The following is a 21,329-nucleotide window of genomic DNA, read 5'->3' on the forward strand; positions in this document are numbered from 1 at the left end:
GGAGAAGGTTATTAAAAATATTTTGTGCAGTTTGGAAGAACTAGAGGTCAGGATTGCTTGACCTAGCGTCTCCAAGCAAACCCAAGTCAAGTAAGCTGCCAAGGTAAGTGAGCTACTAACATATAGCTTATTCTTTGGGCAAAACTTTCTGTTTTCCAAATTTCTGGATATAGTTAAAAGGGACAATACATTTCAAAAATAGAGTAACGGTCCTCCTCAGGCAGGAGAATTCTACTTTAAAAACCGAAGATTTAATGTGCCAAATTCAAATCATAAGGAAAGCTTGCCCAGTTAATAGGACAAATGCCTCAACATTGTAAAATAAACAGGACTTGAAATGCAGACAATCCTATTTTACAGTTACAAGTTATTTAAAAAATATAAAGACTGAATAATAGAGCAATAAAATATATTACAGTTAGCAAGTCTGTAAGGACACATTAATAATGAGATAGATCTTCATTAAGGCCTCCCTTCCACTTGCTCCAACAGGTGACCTAGGAAGAGGGTGGCCCTATGAGCTCTAGCAGCCAATGGCCTGGGACCGCACCCTGGGAGGCAGCCAAGACAAAGGTACTATGTCCAGGAAAGAAATTTCAGATAAAACTTAAGTTTTAGAGCTAAGAAAATAAGGGTTTGTTTGTTTGTTTTCTCCTTAGAAAAATAGACTGTTTCTATCTACTAACTTCCTGTCTCCTCCCAAGTTCCCCAGCTTCATAAAATTTATGTTAAGAATTTGAAATATTCCCAAATTAGTTGTTAAGTATCACGACCTTTTGTTTACAGATCTCCTTTTCCTCTTGGGTTTCCTGAAATGTAAAACCTGTACCCACATATATATTTTTAAAGATTTTATTTATATGACAGAGAGAGAGAGAGAGAGAGCACAAACAGGGGAGAGGGGCATAGGGAGAGGGAGAAACAGACTCCCCGCTGAGCAGGGAGCCAGATGTGGGGCTGGATCCCAGAACCCCGAGACCATGACCTGAGCCAAAGGCAGCCGCTCAACCCATTGAGCCGCCCAGGCACCCAAACCTGTATATCTTTTAAGAAATGCAACATACTTAAGTACAACGAATTAGCAAAAATCCACCAAAGAAAACTGTTTACCTATTGTATTTAGAAAAGATAAATTTTCCCTCAGCTAGATCTGACAACATTAGGTTTTTCTATGGTATTCTTTCTGAGGTTGCTATAAGATAGAAAAACCTAAATCACAATGAGAGTACCTTTTGAACTTACTAATCCTAAGGCGTCGTTAACAAGAAGGCTATGATGGGTAGGATCTAGAAGTGCTTTATTTTGTCATTAAGTGGAACCATGGAAATTAAACAGTGCCCCCCCCCCTCCACTGGGCCCCACTAGGTTAGGTTTAAAAAATTAAATGTAGGGGCGCCTGGGTGGCTCAGTCGTTAAGCGTCTGCCTTCGGCTCAGGTCATGATCCCAGGGTCCTGGGATCGAGCCCCGCATCGGGCTCCCTGCTCCGCGGGAAGCCTGCTTCTCCCTCTCCCACTCCCCCTGCTTGTGTTCCCTCTCTCGCTGTATCTCTCTCTGTCAAATAAATAAAAAAATCTTAAAAAAAAAAATTAAATGTAAATTAAGGATACCATATTCACGTGGTTGAAAAATCAAAAGGCACAGAGCAATAGCATAATATACAATGGGAGGTACGGGCCTTGGAGCCATGTAACTGGGCAGTGATGCGAATGTCCCCTTCCTACTGTCTCCTAGCCGCATCAGTATCTTAATATGGAGAATTTTTTTTTTTTTTTTTTTTTTGAGAGAGAGAGAGTGTGTGTGGTTGGGGTGGGTGGGGGCAGAGGGAGAGAGAGAATCTTAAGCAGTCTCCATACCCAGGCACCCCAATAAGGAGAATCTTGAAATGTAGAGGTGAATAGGAGGAAAATGGGCATAGGACGAAAGACAATGGCAAGAAAGAGGGCAGGGAAAGGAGAGTAGAAGGATGGAAGGAAGAGGGTGTGTTAGTCCGTTTGGGCTGCTACCACTTAACACGGTAGCCTGGGTGGCTTCGAGGCAATGGAAATCTACTTGCCACAGTTTGGGAAGCTGAAAGTCCCAGATCAGCCTGCCTGCGGGATTGGGTTTGGTGTCTGGTGAGGGCGAGCTTCCTGATTCAGAGATGGCTGTCTTCCACAGGTGACCTCACCTGGCGTGGTGGAAGGGGGCGGGAGCTCTGACAGGCCTCTTTCCTAAGAGCACTAGTCCCATTCGTAAAGGCTCCACGCTCACGACCCAATCACCTCCCAAAGGCCCACCTCCTAATACCATTACCTGGGGGTGAGTTTCAACCTAAGATTTCGGGGCGGGGAGGGGCACACACATTCAGTCCATGGCAGCATGGAAAAACCGAGGCTGTACACAAAGGATCAGCACCTTTCCCAGTCCTCTCTTTCAATTGTCCTTTCAGTGTACGTGTATTTGTATAAGAATAGAAGAGGAAGGGGCGCCTGGCTGGCTCAGTCAGTGGAGCATGCGACTCTTGACCTCAGGGTTGTGGGTGTGAGCACCATACTGGGTGTAGAGATTGCTTAAAAAAATAAAATCTTCGGGTGCCTGGGTGGCTCAATGGGTTAAACGTCTGACTTTTGGTTTCGGCTCAGGTCATGATCTCAGGGTGATGAGATAGAGCCGAACGTCAGCTCTGCGCTCAGTGCAGAGTCTGCTTGAGATTCTCCCTCTCCCTCTTGCCCCTCCCCCAGCTTGCTCTCTCTCTGTCTGTCTCTCTCTCTAAAATAAATAAAATCTTTCAAAAATAAAATAAAATGTTTAAGAGAAAAGAATAGAAGAGGAAGAAATGGGAAGAGTAGAGGGAAAAAAAAGACCTTTATCTGGGGAAGTGTATTAGTGAGCCACTGGGAATTCTTAACCACGTGAACGTGTCACTCGAATAAACTTCTCTGTATTGCTCTTTCCTCTCCAATCCCTTTTATCTAGTCTCAGCCAAGTATATTTTATTATTTTGAGGTTTAGGTTTTAGGGGAAAGTTCAGAACTAATAGGCGACAATATTCGTGGAAGAGAGGCAAGCAGGGATGCAGCCTCTCCTACTCTCATACCAGAAGCAAACTAACCCTTCTCTGGGGCAAACTGGCCTGGTGAAATCCAAAGTTCAACTGTCTCTCTGCAATGACCTGTTCAGACTTCAAAGAGACCCGTTGGGTGGTGTTGCGTCCTGCTGGACATGCCCCGTTGACTATGCCGTGCACCATTTACACCGTCTCTGGCTCATCAGCAGGTGGCAGTGTTCCCTCTATTCCCGACGGCGTTCGGCCTTCCCTTCCTTTTCTTTTTTTTTTTTGTCAGGCCACATATAAGGGCTGCCTCTTGAACGTCCTTGGGAAATACTCTCCCAATGATCCTAGCACTGAGGAGGAGAGGCAAATTAGCAACACATAGCAATTCGTGTTTTCACGTTTGATCTTTAGAACCCTAATCTCCTGGTCTAATGAATTGCCCCACTTCAGGGCAAGAGAGTGAGCATCAGTAATTGTATTGTTTACTTATCCCTGTCTTGCCCTATTCTAGACTCTATTTAGGGACCTCAGGCAGTCTTCTTGTTCCCTTCATTCACTCCTGTTCAAGGCTTGAAAACTTAAAAGCTATCTGTAACCAAATTTCTCTCTAATTAACTTGTTTGGGTTTTTATCAAAATGAGGTTTTCTTCCCATCTTTATTCACCAATGGACTAACAGGAATTTTCCCAGGCTGCAATGCAGGGTCCCTCACTGAATAGCTAAGTAATCTGGGCATATAAACCCTTGGGGCTTCAGTTCATGTGTAAAATGGGATTGGTGAACTAAGGGACTTTTGAGGTTTCTCCTAGCTCTTATACTCCCGGATCCCAAAGTAGTCTGCCCCTGCCTTGAATCGTGGTTGTACTATGATACCAGATGAGTGTTTCTTATGTTTTCTTTGAGCAGCAAAAGTTATTCAATAGCACAAAGAGAGTAGATTTAGGGGAGGCAGTTGATCTAGGGAGAGAGGGTACTCAGGGTAAGGTGCACACATCAGCTACACTAGACGCCATTTATGACATATTCTCAAGTATTTCTGTGGCAGCGGACCCCAAACAGGCATTCAGTCTTAAATGCTAGAACTCCCTTAGCATGCTCATTTATTTGAAAATGAAATCAGGGTTGAGCTCTCTCCCTGGTTTATTTGATATTCTTCTGATAATGGGCATTTGTTGATTTTTAGACTTAATTCTATTGGGCAAGGTCACTTTTTTACCTTATGAAAACACTAAAGGATCATGGTAAAGAACCTTCAACACATACAGAAAGATATGGAAAGAGAAATTCTCCTCCCTCTGAAGCCCTACCTCCCCATCATGTAGTCAGAGATAAGCAGTGTTATCTTCTCTCTTGTTTATTCTCTTGGATATTTTCCATGGGTTTATGCAAACACAGATATATGTATTATCCCTTCTGTTTTATTTCACTGAATTTTCATGGATAATTTTGTGGCATGCATTAATCCTGGAGTAGAAATATGCATGTAACATGGATGAGAGAGCCAGTGAAGAAATTATAGGATTAGGGAACAAGATAGATAACAAAAAGAAAATAGTTGCTAATCAAATTGTCAACTGATAGCAATGATTCTTTTTTTTTTTTTTTAAGATTTATTTATTTGAGAGAGAAAGCACAAGTGGGGAAAGAGACAGAATCCCAAGCATACTCCCCAATGAGCATGGAGCCCATACTCAGGGCTGGGTCTCAGGACCCTGAGATCACAGCCTGAGCCAAAATCAAGAGTCAGATGCTTAACAGACTGAGCCACCCAGGTGCCCTGATAGCAATGATTCTTAAATGAATGGGGGGAAATCAGGGGGAGACGAACCACGAGAGACTACGGGCTCCAGGAATCAAACTGAGCATTCTAGAGGGGAGAGGGGTGGGGGGATGGAGTAGCCCGGTGATGGGTATTAAGGAGGGCACGTATTGTATGGAGCACTGGGTGTTATACGCAAACAATGAATCATGGAACACTACATTAAAGACTAATGATGTACTGTATGGTGACTAACATAACATAATAAAAAAATTATTAAAAAAATGATAGAGCTTCCAGGAAGAACTGACCATGGAAGATTGTTTTGAGGAGACATTTCTAAAGGAGTGGGCTGGGGTCATGGTGGGAGAGGACCACCAGCGATTCCTCCATTTTTTTCCGTGCTTACTACTAAGAGGTAGAGTCTCTTCCCCTCCCGGGAATCTTGACAGCCTCCGTTACTTGCTTTGGTCAAGAGAACAAGGCAAAAATGATGCTATTCCAGTTCTGGGCCTAGACTTGGCAACTTTAGTTTTTGCTTTCTTGGACGATAATCACCATGTAAAGAACACTGACAGCTGTGCTGAAGAGGAAGGCCTCATGGAGGCAGCGTGTCTCTGGAGGATGAGACCTTCCAGAGGGAGACAGGCCCAGCCCCTCGCTATTTCAGCCATTCCAGCTGAACCACTAGCCCTGTGCTCGAAGTCATCTCGGGTCCCCTAGCCCCAGTCAAGCTGCCCCAGCCAACAGTACACGAAGGAAAGACAAGCTGTCACCATTGTGTTCTGTCCATAGTGCAGAATGGTGAGCAAGAAAATGGTCCATGCTGTTTCAAGCTGCCACACTTTTGGGTAGTGTGTTATGCATAGTAAATAATGGAAATCAATGTCTGGGAGTTGGATGTTGGCTTAACAAAAATCTAAGACACGTGGCATCGGCTTTGGGAGCAGGCATGGGGTAGAGGTTGGAGAGGTGAAGAAGAAACTCTTTTTTTAATTCACTATTTTTTTTTAATTTCTATTTTGAAACAATTTTAGACTTACACAAAAGTTGCAAAACTCGCACAGAGTTCATGCATGTTCTTCACCCAGCTGCCCAAATAGTGATAAATTGCATAGCCAGAGAATAATGATCAAAACCAGGAAATTGACATAAACCACAGACCTTGTAGGAACTTTGCCAGTTTTTCTGGTAATGTTCTTTTCCTGTTTCAGAATCCAATCCAGGATCCTGCGTTTGCATTTAGTTGCTGTACCTCCTTGGTCTGGGAAGGAGACTCTCAGTGGAGGCTCTGAGGGTCGTGAGGAAGTCGTATTGCAGGCTGGAGAAGTGGTGCTGTGTAGTAGCAAAGTGTTTGGCATCCCTTGTGAGCAGTAAAACACAGAAGACAGAAAATGTACCTAATGAACTTGTAGATCTGGCAAAGGGGAGTTTCAAGCTGCACGTTCAGAGTATCAGTTGGCTTCTTTTAGTGATGTGTGATGGTGTTACTAGAGAGAGAGAGAGAGATGTGTTAAAAAAGGAACTATTCCGTTTTCAAGCAGAATGTAGAGGAAATAGGGCCTTGGAGATTCTGTGTTGTCAGCAACAGTCTCAAAGGAAGAAATGGCCTTAGGGGCCTGCCTTTCGAATGTGGCCTCGAGGTAAAAATCCAATCCAGACTATGTTGAAGCCTCTACACATTAAGATGTTTCATAGACCCTCTCATCTAGCCAAAAGGGCTTCTAAGAAGAATCTTCAGGGGAGTCCAACAGCAGCTACTTCGACAAGGCCCAAAGTAGACAGAAGTTTGTTCTTGGAAGAATTATAGATGTTGCTTTGTGGGCAGAGTCGTCGAGGGCAAGAAGTAAACTCTGTTAAGACTCATAGGAAACCCTCAAAATGTTGAAGACAGCTCTATTGATGAAACCACCGCTAGCCTGAACTAAAGAGGAAAGAGACAGTTCAAAATATAAAAAACAAAACAAAACAAAACAAACCATCGGGCCCCCAACTTTCTGTGGACAGGACCCAGGCTGAGAGAGCTGTTGGACCATAAAGGGCAGGCAGTGGCTTATAGACAAGGAAGCCTCAAAGGTCATAGTCTGCACCCCGGAGCAGGGAGCCAGGAACAGTGGTTTGGGAAGCAGCTCCTGGGGAGAAGAACAAGCCCCTAATGGCGGGGCGGTCTGGGTTCCCAGAGTGAGGGTGACAGTGCTCAGCTGGCTTTCAGAACTGCTAGGGCTGGTGGCTGCTCTGTGCCTTCTCGCTCCCCCGCTTTGAACACGAGTGTCTGTTGTAGTTAACTTATCCCTGTCTCAGCATCGTACGTTGTGTCTGTAACTCGTCTTTTCAGCTCACAGGTCTCTAGAGGAAGAGGAGCAGCATCTAAAATGCCTCCACCACCCCTGGGCCTAGTGTCTACCATTAGATCCTGGTCCTTAGAGCCAGTGCTACACAGAACGACAGTGTGGGGGGAGGGAGTGTACTCCACAAGCCTGTGTGTGTGGGCGTGTGGGTGTGAATTATTGTGGCCAAAGGGTGGCTTATGACAGAGTGTTTCCCCCTATGACTGCCGACAGCTCCTCTCATTCCAGACACTCCTTCCATTAGGGAGTGTGGTCTCTTTCCTGTCCCCTTGGGTCTGGGCTGGCCCTGTGACTGCCTTTGGCCAGGAGAGTACAGGGAAAGTGATGTTCTGGAACTTCCAAGCCCTGGCTTTCACTGACCTTGTAGCTTCCGCTTTTTCTTTCTTGGGATCCAGGCTGTAAAGAATATGTATAAAAAAGCCCGGGCTGGCCCACCAAATGATGAGCAATCATGCTGCCTGCCATCTTGGCTGTTCCAGCCCCAGCCAAACTCACAGCTAGAGGTGACCACATGTCTGACCCCAGCTGCGTCATGGGAAGGCAGAAGAACCACCCAGCTGTGCCCTTCCCAAATTGCAGAATCGTGAGCAAAGAAGGGGTGGTGGTCCTTTTCAGGCACAGAGCTTATGATGGTTTGTTAGATAGCAATAGGTCGTTGAAGCCATTACCAAATGTCAGGGTTCTTTTGACTGCTTTAACTTCACTCCAGGGGCTGTGAAGAGGTTGTAACAGTGTCAGATAAAGAAGCCAGGTTTCAAGGAGACTCAGTTCCGTAAAGGCTGGACCCTATATGCCACAGTCACGGCTCTGTCCACAGAGCTTTGCACAGAATGAGCATGTGATATATGCCCAGATATATGTTGATTGGACAATTAAATGAATGAATGGAGATTAAAGATGCCACACCATGAAAAAGAAAGACAAAAAAGATACTCTAAACAGAGTTTGTCTCATTCCCTTTTTTCTTTCAAAAAGGTGCTCTTCGTTTTCAGAAACAGTGATGCCTTGGAAGCCAGAAGGATGTTCTGGAGGGAAAGATTTGTAGGAGTGAGGCACAGGGCAACCTTGACTCCTTCTCCATGTCCCTCCTACACCTTGAAAAAAGAGGGCCACTCTGGGAAACACCTGGCAAATGCCCCAACACCTGCTGGTAGATACAAATTATTATCTTTTTCTATTCTTGGAAGAGCTAAAAGCAGAATATGTGTTCCAAAGGACTATAGTTAGAGTTAATACCAAAAGGACCAGAGTAGAATAACCAATAGCCAGTGTTAGGTTGGAGAGTAAAACAGTCAATGCTGATTTGTCATGTTAGGTCTTCTCTTTCCCATCACTCTCTGGTCCAAGTCACAATTTCTGAATGCAACTTGGACCCAGCACATGCCTATTCTGCTCTGTGGTTCTCCCAGGAATACCTGGCCCCATCCTCATTTCTCTGAGAGTGATAATTTCATATAGCACACCTCTCTGCTGGGACGTGAAAGGAGACCCAAGTGCTGTGTGCGATAGCTCCAGGAGAGCTTAGAGACAAGAAGGGAAAGTTCTTTTTTAGGGTTACTTGCAGTGCCTTCTGGAGAAGTACCTTCTGGAGACATGTCTTGGGCAAAACATCTTTATTTAAAAGAATAGCAATATTACTACTGAGTATTTACCCCAAAGATACAAATGTAGGGATCCGAAGGGGTATGTGCACCCCAATGTTTATAGCAGCAATGTCCACAACAGCCAAACTGGAAAGAGCCAAGATGTCCATCGACAGATGAATGGATAAAGAAGATACAATGGAATATTATGCAGCCATAAAAGGAATGAAATCTCGCCATTTGCAACGACATGGATGGAACTGGAGGGTGTTATGCTGAGCGAAATAAGTCAATCAGAGAAAGACATGTATCATATGACCTCACTGATATGAAGAATTCTTAATCTCAGGAAATAAACTGAGGGTTGCTGGAGTGGGGTTGGGGTGGGCGGGATGGGGTGGATGGGTGATAGACATTGGGGAGGGTATGTGCTATGTATGGTGAGCGCTGTGAATTGTGCAACACTGTTGAATCACAGATCTGTACCTCTGAAATGAATAATACATTATATGTTAAAAAAAATTAAAAAAAGAAGATAGCACGTGGGGAAGAATGAAGGGGGGAAATCGGAGGGGGAGATCAACCATGAGAGATGATGGACTCTGAAAAACAAACTGAAGGTTCTAGAGGGGAGGGGGGTGGGAGGATGGGTTAGCCTGGTGATGGGTATTAAAGAGGGCACATTCTGCATGGAGCACTGGGTGTTATACGCAAACAATGAATCATGGAACACTACATCAAAAACTAATGATGTAATGTATGGTGACTAACATAACAATAATAAAATTTTTTTAATAAAATAGCAATATTTGTAATTAGGATAAGTGAAATAAGGGGGAAAGCCTTGGACCCTTGGAAGAATACTGTGGTTTAAATTCAAACCTATAATTATTACATTTTTCTATTCTGTATTATTTAGAAAACAGTGGTTAAACAGATAAAAATAGAAAAGATTGCTTAAAAATTAAAGCCATTGATTTAGATCTCTATTTGAAAGGTCAGTGTGTGGGAGATGAGAAAGGCATTACAGTGATCAGTGTTCAAGAAAAGACATTTTAGCAGAAGAACCTATAAAGAGCACATCAACTATTTATATCACCCACATCAAGTTGCTGGTCATTTCATTTATCAAAGAAAATAAGAAAGCTATTTTCTTTGGACATTCTTTGGGTGTAGTGACAATACAGTTTTGGAATCAGCTGTTAGGAACTGTAATTAAAGCTGGTTTATCATGTTTACTAATTATTCTGCATAGAATTCTGCATTATTCTGCATTAGTCTCCCTGAAGCTTTATATAATTCTGTCTTTGTTACAAGCTTCTGTTTCTCCGTAGGGCAGTCTGAATCCAGACAGGTAAAGAATTGGAGTGCCTGGAAGCCAGTATCTTGTAATATATGTACGGCCAGTTGAACTTGAAAACAATATACAAATTTTAAACTTCCTGTACATTCAATAGAGTCAGCTATTTAGAGGTTTCAGCCCTACCACTTGGGTAAGGAGATCCCTTGGGTACAAGGAAGAAGTGAGGGAAAACAAAAATGGAAAACTGAAATTTCCTTCAGGAACCTATTTAACACTGGGGAGGGGAGGAGGTTTTTATTCAGTAATTCCTAATAACTACCTGATAGTACTGTCTGGTTGGCCAAACGTCTGTCAACATCCGTGATCCTTTCGTTCACTGCTAGAGAGAAGCAGAGGGAGTTCATGTTCAGAGAAGCAGCAAAACTCATGTCCCATTTTCTTCCCTCTGCCAATGGAAGTGCTGTGGGCCAATCTCCTGTTCCAGCCCTTTAGTGTCGGTGGTGTGTGCCCTCTCTGCTCCACAAGAACTCTGTGCCATGGGAGTGGAGAAGCATCCTGTCTCCTCATGAACCCATTTCCTTCCCAGGAAGTGGATTTCAGAATAGGGTAGGCTGGAGGGGGTGGGGGGGCGCGGCAGTGGCGGGGGGGGGGGGGGGGCAGAGTAGGGCAGTGCTAATAGCAGGGACTCTGGAGACAAGATCAGCAACCTGAGAAACCCCACCAGGCAGTATTTGCTACTCAATGGAACACAGCTCAGTTTCTTACCATGAAGTCCAGTGGAATACCTACAAATCGGGGACTCCTTATCATTGGTTACTTATAAAATAAAGAAATCTCTGGCTTACCCTAGGGTGTGTGGGTAGGATTTTCGTTTTTGGAAACCAAATGGAGGCCTTTCTCCTACTCTTTCCAGATTGTCCCCCCCCACCTCCCCATTTCATTTTCCACTTGTGGCCTCTACCTCCCACAGGCTGACCAGGACCATGCACAAAAACAGCCTCCAATGAATATCAACACCGAAGATTCAGCGGGTTGCCAACTGCCGCAGGCCTGTCTTAAAAAGGATAGTGTATACAAATGGAGCCTGGGAGATCTCTAAGAACACTGTAAATATCCCTGGTTTAATTAGTAGTGGTGGAATTAGGTAATGGCCTGTGGCTTCTAAGCAAGCGCTCTTGGGGTTTCTAGTCTTCAAGGGGCTGCCTCCAACCATGATGGGCTCATACACAGTCTTCTTTTTCAGACACCGAATAAATCCTTTTAGACCTTCCTAGGCACCTACTCACGATTACTGCAATACACATGCAAATTGATCCCATTCTCCCAGATCTAAAAAAAAGAGAGAAAATGAGCCAGTGCCTCAGTCCAGGTCTCAACTCAGATTCTTTGGACTCCAATTGTCTCCTTGAGTTCTACTTTCCAGGGGAAAAGAAAAGGAAGAAATTCCTAGATTCGTGTTGATTGGTGTTCATTCTCTTCAAGCAGAAAGTGTACAACTCGCTTTGCAGCTGATCAGTGTCAGGGTAAATGCGCTACAGTTCTCAGAATTTCTGAACCAGCTCTCTCACAGGGATAGGTCAACATATCGGGGCTGTTAGCCGACTTGACAGGTTTGCTCTGGGCTGATGGCCATTGACTAGGTTCTCCGACCAGATAAGTCGCTTGGCTGAGTCTACAGTAGGTGGGGCGCGCTCACCGGCTCAGGGGTAGTGACTGGAAGTTTGTTGCAACACTGGTGGATTCAAGCGGCGGGCTGCTGCTGCAGGAGATACCCTTTGCCCCGGGTGCACAGAACCAGAAAGGTTCGCCCCAAGGGGCAGGGCACTAGCGAGGGAGATGCCAGACCCCTGGGGCCCTTTTCCTTCTCCCACGGTTAGGAACGCGCACTGTTGGCCGAGCCGGAGCTCCAAGTCTCAAGTCTTGGCAGTTTCGCTGGCTCGGTAGGTAGCACGCGAATGGGTAGGAGCCGCTTGGGAGCTCTCCCTCCGAGGTCCGCGAGAAGCCGCGGCCGCGGCCAGCAATGCGGGGAGGCGGGGGCACGTGCTTGAAGGTGGGTGCTTGTGTAACCAGCTCCCCAGGCGCCAGCACCGACAGCGCTCGGGCCGGAGGCTCGTAGGAGCCTGTTTTTCCGCCGCGACCCGGAGGCTCGGGGTCCCGCTGCCGACAGACGGCAGCGGCACCCCGGGCGAAGGACGCAAGGCACTTGCCTCCCGAGGCATCATAGGGGAGTGGGAATTTGGAAAGTTCCCCAACTAGGAACACACGTGACCTCCTCCTGAAAGTAGTTCCGACTGTGGCCCGCGTATCCCTCCACCGCCTTTTGAACCCTCCTCGGTCTCCCCGGCCCCGCCCACTCGCAGGGGCTGCCGCTTCCTACCGTCCCATATTTCACAGTCGGGCACGGGCAGCGCCGGCCGCCGGCGTGCGCAACCCGGCTCGGGGAGCGCGGAAGCCGGCCCGCGGCGATCCACCCGGCCGGGTTTTCACAGCGGCCCGAAAAGGGGCGGGGCCAGGCAGCCTCTGAGCCCCGAGCCCGGAGTCCGACGCGGTGAACCGAGCTGGAGCCCCGAGGGGAGGGATGCTTAGCTCTCCAGGGGGAAATGCAGGGGGCTGCGGGGTGCGTCCCGTCCTCCGGGGTCCACTTTCGGTGCAACGCGGGCAGTGGTCCTTGGGGACCTTAGACGTCCAGGGGCTATGTGCTCACACGCAGCGCGCTCGGCTGCAAGCTCTCATTTTTAGGGCGAAGGAGCCGAGCTGCTGGGGAAGCGGGAGGTGGGGCGGTGAGAGGGAGCCGGATGAGGTGATACACACGGAGACACAATAGGGGGTTGTTCTTTGTGCTAAGACTGACACCTTGAGGATACGGGCGGGGGGTGGACAGAGAGGTGGGCTTTCTCGGCAAAGGCGGCTGCAGGCGAGTCCCTGCGAACGACAGTGATGCCACAGCGGTGCAAAAGGAGGACGAGGCTGCGGGCCGGGCCGGGGAAATCTGGGGGCGGAGGCGGGGGGGAGGGGCGCCCTCGCGGCGGGGACGGTCCCCGCGTTTCCCTGTCCCCCGATCAGCGCGAGTCACCTGGTCCTCCCCACCTGTGCACAGGTAACCTCAGACTCGAGTCAGCGACACCGCTCAGTGCACCCCTCAGCTCTCCCCTTCGGCTCTCCCTGTCCCCGACCGGGTTTCTGGGCACAGGCCGAGGCTTGGCTCGTTCTCCCCCCTTCAACTCCCGCACCACCCCCCCGCCCCGCGCTGCTGCAGAAGCGGCCGCGGCAAGTGCAGCTCCTGGCGGGCGCCTCGCACAAGCCCGAGCGAGCCCCGGGAGCTCGCACTGGGCATGCTCAGTGGCGCCCGCGGGCCAGGGGCTCGGCGCTCGCCCCTGGCGCTGCCGCCCCTGCCCCGCCGCGTCCCTCCCTCCCCCGGCGGGGTCTCGCCCGCCTCCCGCCTCCCCTCCGGCTCCCAGGCGCCGGGCTCCCGGCGCGGCGGCGGCGGCGGCGGAGGGGGCGGGCGGGCCGGCGGGCGGTGATGTGGCGGGACTCTTTGTGCACTGCGGCAGGATACGTGCCGGGGCGCCGAGCCGCGGCTGCGCTCGGCTCTCTCCTCTCGGAAGCTGCAGCCATGATGGAAGTTTGAGAGTTGAGCCGCTGTGAGGCGAGGCCGAGCTCAGGCGAGGGAGATGAGAGACGGCGGCGGCCGCGGCCCAGAGCCCCTCTCAGCGCCCGTGAGCAGCCGCGGGGGCAGCGCCCTCGGGGAGCCGGCCGGCCGGCGGCGGCGGCAGCGGCGGCGTCGTCTCTCGCCTCGTCCTCGACCTCTCTTCTAACCGTGCAGCCTCTCGCTCGGCTTCTCGTGCAAGGGACGGTGGAAGCCGCGGGCCCGGGCGGGAGCCGGCTGAGGCGCGGCGGCGGCGGCGGCGGTACCTCCCGCTCCTGGAGCGGGGGGGAGAAGCGGCGGCGGCGGCCGCGGCGGCTGCAGCTCCGGGGAGGGGGCCGGAGTCGCCTGTCACCATTTCCAGGGCTGGGGCCGCCGGAGAGTTGGTCTCTCCCCTCCTACTGCCTCCAACACGGCGGCGGCGGCGGCGGCACGTCCAGGGACCCGGGCCGGCTGTAAACCTCCCCTCCGCCGCCGCCGCACCCCCCCCGGCCCGGGCTGCGGAGGCCGCCGGCGGAGGCAGCGGCCGTGCCGAGGATTCTCCGTCTCCTTCCCGTCCCGCGGCCGCCGCGGCCAGGCCTCTGGCTGCTGAGGAGAAGCAGGCCCAGTCGCTGCAACCATCCAGCAGCCGCCGCAGCAGCCATTACCCGGCTGCGGTCCAGAGCCAGGCGGCGGCAGAGCGAGGGGCATCCGCTACCGCCAAGTCCAGAGCCATTTCCATCCTGCAGAAGAAGCCCCGCCACCAGCCGCTTCTGCCATCTCTCTCCTCCTTTTTCTTCAGCCACAGGCTCCCAGACATGACAGCCATCATCAAAGAGATCGTTAGCAGAAACAAAAGGAGATATCAAGAGGATGGATTCGACTTAGACTTGACCTGTATCCATTTCTGCCGCTGCCCCTCTTTGCCTTTCTGTCACTCTCTCTTAGAACGTGGGAGCACACGGAGGCGAGAGATTGCCGTAGTTTGGGTGACTATAGCAGCTAGCCTGCTCGCATTTCTAGATCGTGTCTGTCTGGTGTGTCTCTTGAATGCATCCAGCCTAGGGTGTGTTCGGCTACATGGAACTCTTGCCTGCTTGCAAGTGTCAAGGCACGGATTGGTTTCTCTCGTCTGCCGACGGGGTCTCTTCCGAAGGGCTATTGTCCGTTAATACAGAATACAGTACACGGGTGGTGGATTAGTGAGCTCGGTAATCCGGTCTGCTATATGAACAGAAGAGTAGACGCTTTGAGGTTGAGCATATTTCGATTAAATCTTGGCTTTAGGCCCTAGATCAAGGGTATAGATTAGATTAAAATGAAAATTAGTGTTGCACGTATGCATATTGCATCAGAATCTTGCAGTGATTGTTTTTAGTTTCCTGGGTTGCATTGATAGACTTTTTTTTTTTTAATGTGACTTGTGAACTGATTTGCATAACTTTGGAAGCAGAATCATTTTCAGCATATATGGTGTTCATTGGAGGGCAAAAGGAGGTTTTTATATTTAAGCTAAGTTTAATTACAACTTTGGACTGCCTTTAGAAGTTTTGTAGTTTGAAATCAATAGTGTCATAGGTGATATACCTCCTAAGGCACTCTTACTAGATCTTTGTTAAATTCGCCTTTTTTTTTTTCCGTCCTGATGGGGTGATACAGGATAGGGCATGAAATTTGCAGCACAGTAGTATTTTATATTCAGTGGTCTGGTCACATGTAATAGAATGGAAATTGAGTGTGTTTTGATCCCAGATGATAATGTTGTGTGGGTTCTAAGGGTATTGTGTGCCGCAAATTGTGATTGCAGAGATTAAGCTTCAGTTCTTCCTTGAAATTTAAGTGTTACTGTGATGCCGGAATTGCTGCTCACCTAATTCAAGTTGCAGGTCCTCTGACACCTTTGGGGGTCCATTAATTGTACTCTTGACTTGTGTATAATGGCAAGTGTAATATACCAGCTCATAAACAGAACGGCCTGCAAGAGGGGATTACCTCCAGCCTCAGATTGTGTAGGTATGTTAGCTGTTTTTCACCCAGTGTCTTAAATTTACTGACTCAGGTGGTTGAATAAACAGAAACCCAAGAATTGTAACAAGCGTGTCGTTTTGGTTGTCTAAAAGTTAGGCCTTTGTACCTCAAAAGATAGTGGTTATCGAAAGGCATTGATCTTTGCAGTTTCAGGTATAATGAACTGGTTTTGAGCAAGGATGGGGATAGAGCCCTCCTGGTTTGCAGAATGGGAAGTATCACAGATGATCAGAGTTCCTGGTAGGCCAATGTGTAAGGCATGAAAAAACAGAATTAAGTTGTTGGTCTGAGGTGCCTGAAGCATCTTATTAAGGCTGCTATTAAGACCAAAATTTTGGTGATGTGAATTATAACGCTGGACAATATTTAAAATTATGTAATTGCATAATAGAGTATTAATAAAAATTATGTCTTAGCAAATGTCAGTGAACATTTTGCCTAAAGGTTGAGTGGCGCTAAAGTGTCCATATGTCCTGCTAAAAACTGTGGGGAAGATTTGTTTTTTGAAGAAAATGTTTTATATCTGAAGAGGTTTTATTCCTTTGGATTATATAGCTGCACGTAAATGTGCACAACTAATTTTGCCCAACTGTTTGTTTTGAGATGAAGGTAAAAGTTACTGAAGAAGGAGCTTTATAACACACAAAACGTAAGTTTTCTGTTAAGGATTAATATTTTAAAAGAATATTTAGAAGTTCTGGACTCTGCATTAATTGCAAAACTAGTCAGGCTGAACTTGACCTGCTTGCCTAGAAGGTAATTAATTATGGAAAAACTGATTTGTAATTTATTTCAAGAGCAATCTGCTGTTGGTGTGAACTGACATGTATAGGAGCAAATTGATTAAATGTTTAACTTTTTAAGAAAAGTCCCCATGCAAAAAAATGTCTAGAATGCTGTTTGGTAGATTGCTTTTATTATTCAGAGTATGTTTATACTATTTTTACTTTACCCATTTCCTTTAAAATTTAGTAGGGTTTTAAGTTTAAAATTATTCTACCAGGTTCTTTCACGTGAGTAGTGAGATGATTGCCAGTTCTCCTTTGATTTCAGAGGTGTGCCTCTGTACGTGAAATTTATGTGACTTAAAACTTTCTCTAACACTGTGCTTTTAGTTATGGTATACATAGAAAGCAGCATCAAATATTGCATCAAATGACTAGTAACACTTAATTTCTAGAGTTGTGGTTTTATTGAGCCAAATATTGATATAAAAAAATCACTTAGGAAAAAGTCAGTGAAGGGCTCTTTTTTGATAGTTGCACTTCCAATAATTTTGATACACCAAAGCACTTTGGTTTACTTGGTTTCACTTTAGTGTTCTGTGTTTATTGTGGGGGGAAAATTAAAATGGCCATTGAAGATTTTGTCTCTGGCAGGTTGTAGTATCTGTTTCAGCAGCTAGCCTGTGAGAAGTTAAATTCCTTTATGAAAGTAGTAATTGGAGTATTTCTGTCTGATAAGAAAGATTAAGAATGTAGTGATTTCTCAGAGGAAAATTGAGGACGATTATTTGCAAATTTTGCAATATTATTTGCAAAATTGAGTTCTAAAAATAATTTCTTGGTATCTTATTATTAGTCTCGAAAGTAGTGATGACCGTGAGACTATAAAAAATTTAGTGTCTTTAGATTTCATGGAAACTTTAAGTTTTGGTTGTATTTTTATTTTTTGATAAGTTTGCGTCTTTTCAGATGTTAACCATAGGGGGTATTTTTAACTTGTAGAGGTTACAGGGACTCTTGAAGTTAATTGTATTACCTTTTAAGATTAGTGATTACTGAAATGACCATATCGTGAGAGATGTGTGTGTGTGTGTGTGTGTGTGTGTGTGTGTGTGAGTTTATTTTTTTAAAGATTCTGTTCAAAATTTTTATTTTACCCTGTTTCATATCTGCTAAGTTGCATTTCTTTTCTGAACAACATGACCGGGCATCCTAATTGCTGTATAACAGTTTACAAACTTCATTTTCATAAAGGTCATTCAAGAATAAAGTGCATCTGAAAGAATAATTTACAGTTTATCTGACTTAATATAAGGAAAAAGGGATTTTATTGCTGTGCATTGTAAAAGTTTGCCCAGTAGGGCAGCCATCTGCGGATTTACATCGCGTATCCTGCACTAAGTGAATATTACTTGAATAAACATCCTAAAATATGGTGACTTATAATCACCTTAGTTTAACATTTATTTTTAGAAACTGTGGAAAAAGAAAGATGCATCGGTGTTCCTTCCTTTTAGAATTTTAACAACATGAGAAAGGCAGCTATCGATATTTTAGTGTTTGTGTGGAACAGTAGATCTGTTTTTTCCTAATAACCACTTAAATAAAACACACAAACTTCTTAATGTTAATTCTTATTATCACATGTTCTCATTTTGAGATTTGCCCCATTTGCTGTTTGTTCGTTTGGTGATAACTTAATACTTTTTGATATTTTTTAAGCCACTTAAGTAATTACTTCAGTAACTTTTAATGGAGGAATACTTATGGGAAAATCAGTGCACAAAGTTTCAGCATTAATTCACTCTCAGTAAACATTTTACTTTTAAATTTTGACCTCAGCCTTTTTTAGTAAGACAAATGTTTTTATATTAAAACAATGTATGTGAAATGGAGTTTGTAGAGAGAAATTTAGAAGTGTGCATGCACGTGATAGTTTTTCACTTACTTGAAGTGTTTGGTCTTGGTCGTGGTCCAAAGACTTAGCTCCTAGAAGCTGTGTTATTAATGATTGTATAAAACATTTATTTGATATCATATTTTTTTTCCTGTAGAGACCATGAGTTCTGAAGTTTTATTTTTATTTTGAGGAGCCCTCGCTCTTCCTCGCCTTTTTTTGTTAGATAAACTTTGATTTTAAGTGAAGTCAGTATTGGAGAATTCTTTTGTGACCTGAATTCATTAAGAAAATGTGTTAGAATTTGTTCTGAGGATAGTGACTTAAGACCTTTGTATCAACTTCTGAGGTAGGGGTCAGTAATGATTTCAGTAAATATTCAGTTCTGTTTTACAGTTGCTTTCTGTCTGGTAGCTTTGAAATTAGTGCATTTGCTATCAGAGGTGTCAGTTGTGTTGAGGTTAGACTGCATAACCTTAAGTTGGTAAGGATTTGCTGAGTGAAATGATATCCTTAATTGTTTTATAAAGGCCACTTACTGCCACATGCATTCTCTGCTAGGTGGTCAAAAGTGTTCTGGTCTGTCAATAATGATTGTCTAAGCATTGGATATATGCACCTACTAATGTAAAATACTTTCATTTGTCAGGAAAGGTGACTCTATCCTATCCTCTAATTTTTTGAATTTTTTTATTGGTTACAGAAAAGGTATTAGCAATTTGGTTCTTTTAAGGTAATTTGCACTGGAATAAAGGCTTTTGGAAAAAATATTAATATAAGAAAAATAAACATTATTTAGGTGTGAATTAATTTAGAGGAGAAGTTTTAGTTCAGTATAGTTAAGGCATATTCTGTTCATTTGCAGCAGTTTGCATTAAGAGGCAGGTGGACATCTTCAGGGTGTTAGATATACACTTGGCTGTACTGAGAATATTGAGAGATGGATACTGTGGCTGCACATGACAGCAAAAGAATACTCTTACGCTGTACATAGTGTGGACAAGAAGATTGTTGACGTATTATATTTTAGGTGGTTATGCACTTTAATTGTCATCCATAGTCATCACTTCAGATATGGACAGTGAATCTAACATAGTGTGTGAATATTCTGTGTATATGTGTAAATAAGTACAAAGTTAGCAAACTATCATAATACTTCTGAAAAATGAGGTTATCTTGGTGGATATTTTTTTATCATTTTCACATAAGTTTAAATTTATTTTAAATGACATTAAAGTGTTGAGTATTAATTTTATCTACACACTGTGTGTACCTTGTTTCATTGTAGATGTTAGGGTGGCCGTGTAGGTTCTGGAGCCAGACATGCCTGTGATGGAATCCTGGCCCTCCCACTTAGCAGCTGGGTGACTTTGAGTAGGTTACTCTTTCTCAAGCTGTTTCATCTGTAAAATTTATCTTAAAGAATAAATGAGATAATAGGAGTAATTCGCTTAGCATGCTACCTGCCACAATGTAAATACTTACATGGTAACTGCTGCTCTTAAAAATTGTAATTTCGGATTACCCATGTATGAGAAATTATTTGTATTTTCATTTATGGGAGGAGCAGTGATTGTAACTGAAGTTCCTCAGTTTTGGACATATTAGAATTTTAATTGGTTCAAACTATGAGTATTTTTTGAAATAGAGATATTCCTTTAGGAGCTCTGAGTATAACATGTTTGTGATTTCATTGTTTCATCACAAATGGAATATAAAGGTCTGCTCACTCATACTATTGACCAAAGAAAAATTAATCATGCTAATCAAAAAGTGTTTGCTTTAAGATATTGAAGTAAGATGAAAACTTCCTATTATTATTGTATAATTAAGTAGACGTTTTAAAATAAAAATTTGTTATAATAAATTTTCCTTAGTGTTAGAGATAGGTCAACTTCAATATCACATATTTTATTCACAAAGAGTAATCTTCTCAAAGAAAACTTTTAACGTATAATACAAAAGTTATGTCACTGTTTATCCATAAAGGTGTATAAGCATATCTTTTTAAGTTCATTTTTGGGAGAGATATGCAACTTTGAGTGCCAAGTTACACTTACTACAATTTACACTTAATGTAATCTGACAATGCATTCATATAACATAGGAATTTTAATTTGGTGTTAAACCTTTGTATTATTGTATCCCATTTTCAGATTTGATCAAGAGTCTCAATATAATTTTAGGCCTTGGAAATGGGAAGAAAACTAAAGAATTTTTTTTTTTCTTCATTCATTCTTGCCAGGTATGGAGAAGGATGGAATAAGCTTGAGACTTACTTGGTCAGGGCTGTTTTGTGTGCATAGGGATGATTCTTTTTTTTCCTTTGCTGGCCTCCTAGCTGTCTCCCAGTACTGTCAGTAGTGAAGCTCTTGATTTCCAGTGAGTTTTTTTGCTTGTTTATTTGTTTCTCATTGTAGGATGAATGGTGTTCTGTCTCATTATATATGTGGCTATATGGTGATGTGATTTTTAGGTATTTTGTTATGTGTTGTATAAACTAGCTGTATTTTTGGTCTAAGTCTCCGTTGTATAATTGAACATTTTGACATCTTCTAGGACAATTAAATCAACTTAGTTGATTTAATATTATTAAGACTCTTCAGAATAGTTTTAAATTTTATTTCCTTTGATTTTTGTAGATTTTTCAAGCTAAAATACCAGGTTTTCTTCTTTACTAGTAATTGCAGGGGTTGTATTCTGCCAATTTTGTATGTTTAATATTTTTGACCTTTAAAAAGGAGTATCTAATTGCTTAAGGTGTTATGAAATGCATTGTGATTTGAATCACATATTCTTTAAATCAGATGTATTATTGAAGTGATTTATAAATAGAGCATACATGTTCAAAGTTGCAAACAACTCTGCTTTAAAATGTATGCAGTTTTGGGGCACCTGGGTGGCTCAGTTGGTTAAGCGACTGCCTTCGGCTCAGGTCATGATCCTGGAGTCCCGGGATTGAGTCCCGCATCGGGCTCCCTGCTCAGCAGAGAGTCTGCTTCTGCTTCTCCCTCTGACCCCCCCCCCCC

At 44.6% G+C, this 21,329-nt stretch overlaps 2 protein-coding genes and 1 long non-coding RNA gene across 3 annotated transcripts in view; 2 read left to right on the plus strand and 1 right to left on the minus strand.

Annotated features, from left to right (window-relative positions):
* Positions 1 to 12: 12 nt before the first annotated feature.
* LOC110586029 lies at positions 13 to 6,044 on the plus strand. Its single transcript, XR_002480657.1, has 3 exons — positions 13 to 103; positions 493 to 573; positions 6,009 to 6,044. It is a non-coding gene; the product is annotated as an uncharacterized LOC110586029 (long non-coding RNA).
* A 5,857-nt stretch (positions 6,045 to 11,901) lies between these two features.
* Positions 11,902 to 14,361, minus strand: KLLN (killin, p53 regulated DNA replication inhibitor). The gene is given in 4 exon segments (XM_021696137.2): positions 11,902 to 12,048; positions 12,050 to 12,167; positions 12,169 to 12,401; positions 14,074 to 14,361. Coding segments are annotated over 4 exon segments (786 nt in total).
* PTEN (phosphatase and tensin homolog) overlaps positions 13,750 to 21,329 on the plus strand; it is an 87,055-nt gene continuing 79,475 nt past the window's right edge. Inside the window, exon 1 of the mRNA XM_044915998.1 lies at positions 13,750 to 14,547. Coding sequence (XP_044771933.1) covers positions 14,469 to 14,547 — 79 coding nt within the window. The 5' untranslated portion in view covers positions 13,750 to 14,468. The remainder of the gene's footprint in view (positions 14,548 to 21,329) is intronic.

This window comes from Neomonachus schauinslandi, chromosome 6, assembly GCF_002201575.2.
Source record: "Neomonachus schauinslandi chromosome 6, ASM220157v2, whole genome shotgun sequence".
NCBI classification, from domain to species: domain Eukaryota; kingdom Metazoa; phylum Chordata; class Mammalia; order Carnivora; family Phocidae; genus Neomonachus; species Neomonachus schauinslandi.